We start from the raw sequence: 10,439 nt of genomic DNA on the forward strand, positions 1-10,439 counted from the left end.
TAAAATATGTTACCAGTATATTTTTCTTCTATCTTCCTAATATTTCATAAATTCGAGACAGAATTGTAAAGAATTTATGATTTAATTGATGACGTTGAAATTAGATTAAAAGCGCGAGAGATTGTGGAAAGATCTTATAGAGAATAAAGATAGAGATGAGCTTTTACGATTTATTCCAAAAAGACTGATAAAAGAACGTTTACGCAATAAGTGACTTTCGAACAACTGAGAAAGGGAAACAGTCGCGAGTGTTTAATTCGATGTGACATAACGTACAACTGATCTTTGTAAATATGTAATATTTCAATATAATAATAACCGGTAATAAACGAGAGTCAAATATAATATATAATGTGTATTTAAATTACATAACGAGCATAAAAATCTTAACACAATAATTTACAGGCATTTAATCTGAACACTCAGTAATTAGATATTCTAATAATATCATCATTTATGATTCTCTCTTCCATATAAATCTCTTATTTAAACGGAATAATAATGAAAACTTTTATAAATAAATAAACGTTATTTTTTCTTCTCAGGTAGATCTCGTTCCGAGGACTCGGTATATTCGCCGGCGTCCGAGGATGGCGGCTCACGATCCGAAGGCTCCTCGGACTCAAAGTCCTCATTGGAGGGTGCTAGTCACGATGTACAAAGCTCTCAGCATCCCCATCACTCTCATTCTCATCACGCACATCATCAAGCACAACATCAAGAGGCGCATCACATGTTTACTCACGGCCTGGGCCCAGCTTTGGCCGCCCTGAGGAAGAAGCGCAAGAAGTTCTCCGCCTCGAGGTCATCTACGCCCGCGATGACTAGCAGCATCAACACGAATCCCGCAGACTCAAGTACGACATCTTCGGTCGCCACCGTCCTGGCGGCCAGGATCTCCTCGAAGAAGCAGTTGCAACGCGCCAGCAGCGTGCCCACTCGAGGTCCTGAATTAACGCCGCATTCGTCAATAATGACGTCTCGACGGCACGATGTTACGCAGAGTCAGCAACCCAGTCTCGACGTCGTTGAAATCACCATCAGCGAGCACATTAACGCGCAACAAGGTGAACTGATATTATTGCATAGGATGTTGTTTCACGAAAGCATATAGTAGGATGAACTAATTATAACGTACATTATCGTGCATATAACTATCATGCATTATCTGTTCGTCACTTGCTTCGAGTAATTATTTGAGCTTATAACTAGAACATATTATAAATTAGAGTAACAAGATATATGTAGGTACATCAAAAATGATTATTTAAACTTGTGGAAATGTACAGTTTCTTATTAATTATAAATTTAATCCTTTAAGGACGGGAATCTTTTAACAAAAAAACTGAATGAAAACCTTATTTTGAAATCAGAAACTTATTATTTTGCAATAAAAATTTTCTAAAATCGTATATTTTACATGATCATCAGATAATTTTTTAGAAATTATATTTACCATAAATTTGACATTTTGAATCTTTTTAATCTTAGAATCGAATAAAACATCAAATTAGGCCAAACATCTTATAGGCCAAGCTTTCAAAATTGCACGAAAAATTTATAAAATAAAAGGAGATGTGAACGGAGACCTATTCATCAAAAATTAATTTACATTTATTTTTTGCATATAAAAATTTCATATAAAACTTTTAATTTATATAATATTAATAAATGTTTTTTAAGTGTAGTATTTAGAAACAAGAAAGGCATTTGTATATGTATAACGTGGCCATCCTTGTTTCTTTTGTAGGTGTTATCGTTCCACTGACACCATCGACCACCGAAGAAAGCGTAGTAGCGAGTGGCTCGACGTCGATCACGGCAAAGCGAAACGGATCGGCGACACAGCTGCAACGTCTTCCCGGCATCGAGCCGATTTCCGGCCATGACGTGTCCGCCGGCTGGCTCTGAGGAAACGGATATGTCGCCAACGGGCGGCGGCCGACCAGCTGACATAGGAAGCATCAATCGGAACTCAGCTACGAGCTTCGTTTACAACGGCCATGAGGCTAGAACGATGTTGACGACGATCGTGTATGCATGCACGCACGCACGCATGCAGCACGACCGTCTCAACGTCGGCAGACGCACAATGATGCCTTTCTCGCGACGCGACGCGCCATGCCGATTAAACGTAAGAGCGACGTCGATCGGAAATCTCGAAGAAATCCTATCTTTCATTAGGATCTCATCCTCTATCCTTCACTATCCAATCCTTTTACGAATACTTCCTTCAATGAAATAACGGCTCAAAATTTCACTTCAAGATTATTGGTACGTCATATTTATTACTTATATTTTATATATATTTATTTTTATATTCTTAATTTTATATATGAAGGAGAGTTTCTATGAGTATTGTAGTAAATTTATATTTTTAATTTTTTTCAATTTAAATTTTCTCGAGCAACAGTTGTATAGATCGTATTTTATGTCGTTTATATTACTACAAAATTATTTTTTAAATTAGTTGGGATGGAATATCATATATGATTGATCACAGTACTTTCTCGCGGCAATCTTTGAGCAACGATCGACGGTAGATTGTACTGAGAATTATTACTATTACTACTACTGCCAGAACGGAAGTGGCATGTATGAGTCGGCGGCAAATAGTCTAGTCAACACTAGTCAGATCTCGTAACAGAAGGGTGGAAAAAACATGATTATATTATCTTATAAGTTAACTGTCGAGGAACGCGACAAATTGCGTTACCTGAAACAGATGTTGAATCTATCGTATCTTCAGAGAGCTGGTCTACTGAAGAGCGAATCTCGTAGTCTCTTAGCTCCTTTCAAGTGATCATTTCTTCAATACTTCTAATTTTTTTCCATATACTTATCTCTCACTCTAGTCACACGAATTAATCGATAATCAGTCATTGCCAATGGACGATTTCTATTATTTTTTATTCTATGATAGTATTTAGAATGGCCACAAACGCGCGGTATTGAAAGAATCAATTATACAATAACTTTTTTCCGTAAGATATGCACAATAGATTGCGTCAAAAGAGAAGTGGCTGGATTTTTAAAATCTCAAATTTCTGCAAAATTTTCAAGAATCAATCGCTCGTTATTTACAAGCACATAACTATTAACGAGTCGTCTTTTCGACTTCAACGATCCAACGCGTATTTCTTCTATATTTGGATTATCGAATGGTTAAATCTTTCGTTACGCCAGGTCAAATCGGCGAGCGATCGAATCGATTCTCGCGAGGCACAGAAGAGCAGGTACAAGTGGCACGACCAAAGAACCCGCCGGTAGTACATAGTCGAGTAGTGGCCTAAAGGAATGAGAATCCTAGATATTACGTACTATTTCCTAGATATTACGTGTATGTACGTTAATAACAATTATTACTATCATTAATGTCAAACGAACCGCGCGATCAGCATCACAGGTAAGTTCCTGAGGAGCAAGTCGCCCCTGAGGGCACTGTCCAATTGCTCGCTCGCTTCGTCCCTCTATTCGGTATCGATCTTCTCGTGATCTCGATAACAGCATAAGAGAAAGATATATAATCATTACTGAGAGAAGCACTATATATTTACCAAGCGGGTCAAACCGCTGAAGTAATATTTCTTTAAATGAAATAAGGTCAACAGGATCTGAGCGAATTAATTAAGCGAAATAATTAAGCGATTTAAGCAAAGATAAATTTTAAATGAGAGTTATTTGATGAATTTAAGAAGTTGCATGCTGCATTGTATCAGTATTTTTCAATCTCGTTGAATTCGCGGCGCATTAAAAAACGTACAATATTAAATGCAAATTTTGACGCTTAGATATATTATCAGATACCTTCAAAACAATATACGGAAATAAAAAGTAAGGTTCCAAAGTTTTTATTTTATTGTATTAAAAGTGACTTTATAGCAATGACGATATCAGTTTGATTAAAATGAAAGATTAAAGTAAACACAATATAATTTAAGTAATATTCACAATTTTTTACAATATTTTTTACTCTGCATCTCACTCGCTTTTTTACTTATTTTTAAATTTATTTATCTTTTTTTATCTTTTCATGATGACACTCTTGGAGATTCTTTGTGACATACTACCGCGGGACATACTGATTGAAAAATCCTATTATACTATAAAAGAAAATTTTATTGTTTAATTGCATAGAAAGCTGATGTATAATAGAGATATATAAATCAAGCATTTGTGAGAATTGAATCAAATTGAATCTTTAATAACATATTCGAAAACGAATCAAATCTTTTTGATTTAAATTCAAATTAAAATCAAATTTTTTCGGATTTACAATCTAAAAGTAATAAAATATTTTCAGATTTTTCAAATAAACGAAAATAAATCACGTATAATTTAAATAGCCATAATAAAAGAGCCATGCATAAATGAAGTAAATAAAATAGGCGATTGATTTGAAATTAAACTACTGATAATTCGAAATTTCGAATTTATTCTTTTGATTCTCTCAGTTTTGGAAATGAATCAAATCGAATTCATTATAATGTAATTCTATTCGATTCTAATTCGAACTATTTGCACACCTCTAATGTATAATCTCAAAAACATGACGGTTTGGCGTTCTTGGTAGATGTACAGTGATTTAGTCATTATACCACTTACGTGTATTATTTATATGAGATTATTAATGTAACTGTGTGAAGCTAGATTTCCCAATTGGTGATAAGTAGCGAGTGTTTGTTGTGAAAGAAAAAAAAACGAACAAAACGCAAGTGGAACCAATGATTTCAATAAGCGCAAAATAAAGCGCAGAATTATTACAATAAAACGGAATTATTTGAATAAAACAGTCCTGCGAATCCAATCGAATTTTCTTACGATTATAGATGCATGAAATAGTTCCATTTGTTCGTTCCATTTCTACGTTCACGTGCGACTTCATGCGTGAAAACATACGAGAAATAATAGAAAGCCGCTATATACGGCGTCAAAAGACTTCTTGGAGTTGTACGCGACTTTGGACATCTTCCAAAGACAGCTGATCGCAATTCAGAGTTCGTAGTGAATTATGGACACATGAATTTCTACGTAAGAAATTTGTGCGTCGGAATATAAGAATGACAGATATGACATTAATCGCACGAGCAATTCATATGTTGCTCGAGACGATATATCATTTGAAAAACGTGCAGCTAAAACTCGAGAGGTGAGAATAAACTGGTTATCCAACTCCGAATTTAATTTCCGTGTTTTCCATTTGTATCAAAACGTTAGCAAATTGTCCAAAAAGGTTCTTCTTTGTTTTTTCCACCGTACAATATCACAAATTTAATATTACGGTTAACCACCTCATTTGATGGACGCAATATTAATTTGCAAACAACGGGATTCGGATACATTAAATTTGAACGGATATGTTATTGGAGACAAATGTTTCATCCGATATAAAGCAATTATATCGATTCCACATTTTGTAGTATCGATTGAAATTCGATGGAAGTTAGCAGGCGATATAAACCAAATAACTATTAATAAAATATCATTTATTCTGATAATCCGTTTATTTCATATCCAGCACTTTGTAAAAAGAATACATCATGGAATGTTTGTAACGCGATTACTTTAAAAGGCGATAAATATTGGCAATAGAGAACTGGCAGTAATGTATTGATAGTTTATGAAGGCATCGATTAATGTTAATTAATTGTTGAATGTTCAACGTGGATCGCTTTGCAAAGTGTAAAGTCATTAAAATATTTCATTCGCAATACACACGATAATCCAAAATGGTTTTTGATACTTAAACATTTTTAATCAAATTAATTTTTCGTTATCATAAAGCTTTTTGGTATATAGGAAAAGCATCGGGAGTGGAGAAATATAAGAAATAATCAAATTGCGCATGGGACACAATAATCCACGTTATGCATTCGTGTATATGGTTTAGGTCTCGTTCTAACAATAAGATTAAAAATTTACAGAGATTTACCTCTTTGCAGATGTAATTAAACTATCTTTTTTTGACAAATCCTTTGCCTAAGTATATTCCTTAATTTACTACATATGCATATCTTATTTTAAATATCAGTAAAGAGTGTCTTGTTGACTTGTCATTCGCACGGCGCCAGCTCGCAACGGTAACGACGATGCAGCTTCTTCGGACAGGGACGACCACCGTTTGCAGCCTCTCGCTAATTGCGTAAATCAATATGATATTATCAGGAAAGGTCTCGTAACAATATTATGTATGGATGAAAGCTTCGTCATACTTCGTTAATAATACTGACACAACAGTTTATGTTATTCCAGCGAGCCACATATTCCGCAAATTCCGCAAATACTAATAATAACGCGCCTAACAGCCTGAAGCCAATTAGCTTACCTCGATCGTACGGTAACTTGTGACGCGACCAACGCCGCAAGTGACACTACACGGCGACCAATTTGACCAACGAGTCACCACACAATCCACGGGAGGAGGTGGCGGAAGAGGAATCAACGAATCGGTAGGTGTTTGATCTCGGTTTATGGTCTCGTTAAAGGTCTGGCCAATAAGAGCAACTCGCACCTGAGAACGAGAATTGAGATGACATCTCCACCCCGCTCACACGTGTTAACTTTTGATAAAATGTTGTCACTTACAACATTACAGGTATTATCACACTCATCCGCCGTTAGGAAATTATTCCTGTTGCCACGGCATCCGCCGTACGCGAAGGATACACACATTAATTTCCGCGAGTTGAAAGCCCACCTCTGAAAGTAACCCCTGCACGGGCCAGGATCTGCATCCTCCATACACACGACTGTAAAAAAATAAATATAATAATTTTCAGAAGAAGATAATAAGATAAAAATATAATAATTTTCGCTACTGCGAAAATTGATGCATGTTGCAAAGATTAACTCTGCGGAGCTGGGAAGCTTGAATCCACTCAATTATATTTCTTCGGAGATAACGGGGGGGGGGGGCAATTGAACCCTCTATGTGATTATTTTAATAACAGATTCTGATAAATAAAAATAACCAGTTTTTTTTGTGAAGTTAGATAAAAAATACATTATTACATTTAAATTTATTGTTAATTCTTAATTCTTGTATCTATTATTATGCCGTATGCCGTTTTAAACAAAAATGTAATTCAAATAATTCAATTTTCTTTATGTTACATCTACAAATTTTTATTATTCTTATTATATTAAAATAAATTTAGTATTCATTCTTTTTTTTGTACACATTATATCAGTTTGGTTCCTTGAAATTTATTAATGTTTCTTTCAATAGATACAAATTAAACGAGTCTTAAAAACTTTGCGTCAATAATAATCGTGTCATAGATTTTAGCATCAGTTCCGGAGGATTAATCTTAATTGTTGAAGAAAAAAGCTTTGTTCTTTAAACATTCAAATTTCTTATGTTGTTTACCTTTTGCCGTTGCCATGTCAAATGTACAGTCCGACTGAACGAGACACGGCCTTTGCTGGAGTAATTCCACGCGCGAGGAGCATTCCGCTTGCAGCGATGGGTCGACTATCAGCAATCTGGTCCTCAGTTTCACACCTTTGCCACAAGAAGCACTACATGGCGACCAATCGGACCAATCCGTCACCTTAAATCGTTATCAAATTGTGTAAATTATTGTGCGGTGAATTTTTATTTTGCCTTAAAGAAAAGACATAGCAACTATAAAGATGGTATCAATACGAGTTTTATACGTAAAACTCATGTACATAGTTAAACAAAATAATTACGTTTGCAATAACTATAAAATACATAATTTATTCAACACGTGCATTAATTTTACATAAAAGTTGTATAGTTGACACTTTTATAGTTGCCATTATTATATTTTTCTCTAAATGTGCAATAAGATAGATTTTGAAAATCTGCACCTTGCACACAGGATCGAGCAATTCTTCCGTTCTCGCCTGGCACGGTGGTTCCATACATTTTTCCTTTTCGACAAGCGACACGAGCGGGCATCGTTTGCGACCGCGATGGTCACGGAATCTTCTTGTTCGCATTTTCAAACCGATCCCGCATGTGTTCGAACACTCGGACCATTCGCTCCATTCGGTGGTTTCGCAAAGTGGATCGCTTTGCGGCGAAATTAAATCATCGTCACTCTCCTCCTCTCCCCTGAAATAATATATCGATCTCATGTATGCATGAAAATTCAAATTTATTTAGCGACTGATCCATGAAATACATATTATATTCGTATGAAATACATATTCAATTCTATACTTATTGGGCTTCGACAATTTTTCAATCTTCATTAAAATGCGACAAAGGAATCGTGAACGCACTCACGAGCATTCAGGAATAGATGCGACACACATCTCCTTCGAAACCAATTGTCTGTTACAATTGAACATAGCAGCTTTCTCTGGCATTCTATACGATCTTGTGCGCATCCTTAAGCCTTTACCGCAGGTTACTGAACACGACGACCACGACGAATAATCCGTCGTCTGGCATTCCGCTTAAAATTCAAAGTAAAATGAAGTTAAATTATGAAGATAAAGTTCACAAACTTTAATGAAGAGTAAACTCAAAATCTCTATTGACTTGACAATGTCATTAAAATATCGTGGATGATAAAGCACTAACAAATATTGTAATAGATGATAAAGCATTAACAAGAATTACTTCTAAGTTTCTCTGAGACTGCGCTCAGAGAAAAAGACAAATGATAATTATATAAATTTTGTATGTAGAATTAATATAGAGACTAATATAGAAACTTTCTCTCATAATTATTGCACCTATAAAATAGTTTATTCAACTATGTGTACATTAATTCTACATATAAAACTTATTATCATCATTATGTTTTTAGTTTTTTTTTTTATGAAGTTTATAGTTGCCATCACTTTATTTTTCTCTGAATGCTTCTTTTCAAAAAAGATCAACTAATAAAAATATAATATGCGTACGTCTCGACGTATCTTCAGTATTTTCAGCTACTTCTAAATCAGTTACTTGCTGCTGCAGAAGTTCCTCACTGCATCCGCGTGGAATAATTTTCTCCCGATTTAAGTACAATCTGGCCAGTGGATGCATGGGTCTACCGGACGGATCATAAAACGGCGATCGCGGATCCTCTGGATAGAGTGTCGTTATTGGCTTCATTTTTTCACGTGGTTTCGTCTCAGAATTCGGCGACATATAACTAATGCCGTTGTCGGTGCCGGCATCCCAAGGATAAAGATCGATTATCATACTCTTCGTCCAGGTGCAGTCCTTCTGACATAGATTCAATTTGCTCACTCCTACTACCCAGTCGGGAGACGGACCCAGCATCGAAGCCACCGAGAGAAGAGGATGTCCTCGATCTACCCTGAAAAGTAATAAAAATAAAATTGATAGTTTAAAAAATTAAAGATTATTCAAGATTATAAAATTAGAGAGTATCGAGATTGAATTTAAATTGTTGAAAATCTTGTTATTATTTTTAAGGAAACTATTAAAAAATCAATGTCTTAATCTAATATAAACATTTAAAAAGTGTATAATCGTGACGCATGTTGAACTGTTCCGTTTTTACTATTCAAACTTTTTTGACAATATTCTTTTGAAATAATTTATTTAAAATATACGAATTATATATATTTCATTACTACAGTTATTGAAATCAAATAATTTTAATATTTTGCCAAATGCATACTTCATAAGCGAACTATGTTTACCTAAAATTCGTCGTTGTATTTGTATTAACATTAGGATACCATAGACCGGCAGCTTTAATAAGCGTTCTAAGATGCCTGGCTTTTTCTCTCAATTCTGCTTCCACACCCGTTGCGGATCCCCATTCAGCCAATTGTCGAAAACCATCCGTCGCGACATGATCTCTACCCCAGAAAGAAAAATTTGGCTCGTGTGATGCACCGATGACGTCGCTAAAATGAGTCAACCAGGCAGAAAATGGGAAATCTTTCGGGTGCGTTCTATTCGACCAAATGCCCTCCATAATTAGCTGAAAAGATAAGATTGATTATATCTTATGCATCTGCCATCATAACATCGGCATAAATTAAAATAAAAACAAAAATTATAAAATTTGAAAAACTATAAAGTTTTTATATTAATTTTTGTCAAATTTGTCGAAATATTTTATATCTTACTGAATACTTTGCTTCGTCGCAAGCGCAACATCTAGTTTTGTTTAAACTATCGACTTCCGAGTTTGTCAATTCACAAATAGTCTTAATCAGAGCACCATCTTCCGCGTACCATCGTACGTTGTTCTCCAAAATCATCGCGGTAAAAATGACGCATCCAGAGCCGGCTTGCGGCGCCCGCCACATTACTTGGATCTGTCAAGAAAATAAATTATTAATGCTTTCTAGGCTTTCACGAATAAATTATTAAATAAATAGAAAAGTAGAAAAGAAATTAATACATTTTTATTAATATTTTTAAAATAATATATAAGATATCTTCAGATTTTCCACACATTTTAACAGTATATTCTATAAGCCGAAATAATTAA

The 10,439-nt window shown here is 34.9% G+C and overlaps 2 protein-coding genes across 2 annotated transcripts in view; one reads left to right on the top strand and one right to left on the bottom strand.

Moving 5' to 3' along the window:
* The window catches only part of LOC108694561 (transient receptor potential-gamma protein), a 116,081-nt gene extending 113,840 nt beyond the window's left edge, over positions 1 to 2,241 (top strand). The window contains exons 18-19 of the mRNA XM_018204124.1: positions 546 to 1,067; positions 1,751 to 2,241. Coding sequence (XP_018059613.1) covers positions 546 to 1,067; positions 1,751 to 1,911 — 683 coding nt within the window. The 3' untranslated portion in view covers positions 1,912 to 2,241. The remainder of the gene's footprint in view (positions 1 to 545; positions 1,068 to 1,750) is intronic.
* A 2,982-nt stretch (positions 2,242 to 5,223) lies between these two features.
* The window catches only part of LOC108694597 (spondin-1), a 13,728-nt gene continuing 8,512 nt past the window's right edge, over positions 5,224 to 10,439 (bottom strand). The window contains exons 4-12 of the mRNA XM_018204176.1: positions 10,072 to 10,263; positions 9,637 to 9,923; positions 8,884 to 9,287; positions 8,258 to 8,429; positions 7,837 to 8,083; positions 7,370 to 7,553; positions 6,586 to 6,749; positions 6,326 to 6,511; positions 5,224 to 6,134 (exon numbers count right to left, since the gene is read on the bottom strand). Of these exons, the coding sequence (XP_018059665.1) occupies positions 6,054 to 6,134; positions 6,326 to 6,511; positions 6,586 to 6,749; positions 7,370 to 7,553; positions 7,837 to 8,083; positions 8,258 to 8,429; positions 8,884 to 9,287; positions 9,637 to 9,923; positions 10,072 to 10,263 (1,917 nt within the window). The 3' untranslated portion in view covers positions 5,224 to 6,053. The remainder of the gene's footprint in view (positions 6,135 to 6,325; positions 6,512 to 6,585; positions 6,750 to 7,369; positions 7,554 to 7,836; positions 8,084 to 8,257; positions 8,430 to 8,883; positions 9,288 to 9,636; positions 9,924 to 10,071; positions 10,264 to 10,439) is intronic.

The sequence above is a fragment of the Atta colombica genome, unplaced genomic scaffold, assembly GCF_001594045.1.
Source record: "Atta colombica isolate Treedump-2 unplaced genomic scaffold, Acol1.0 scaffold120, whole genome shotgun sequence".
NCBI lineage: Eukaryota > Metazoa > Arthropoda > Insecta > Hymenoptera > Formicidae > Atta > Atta colombica.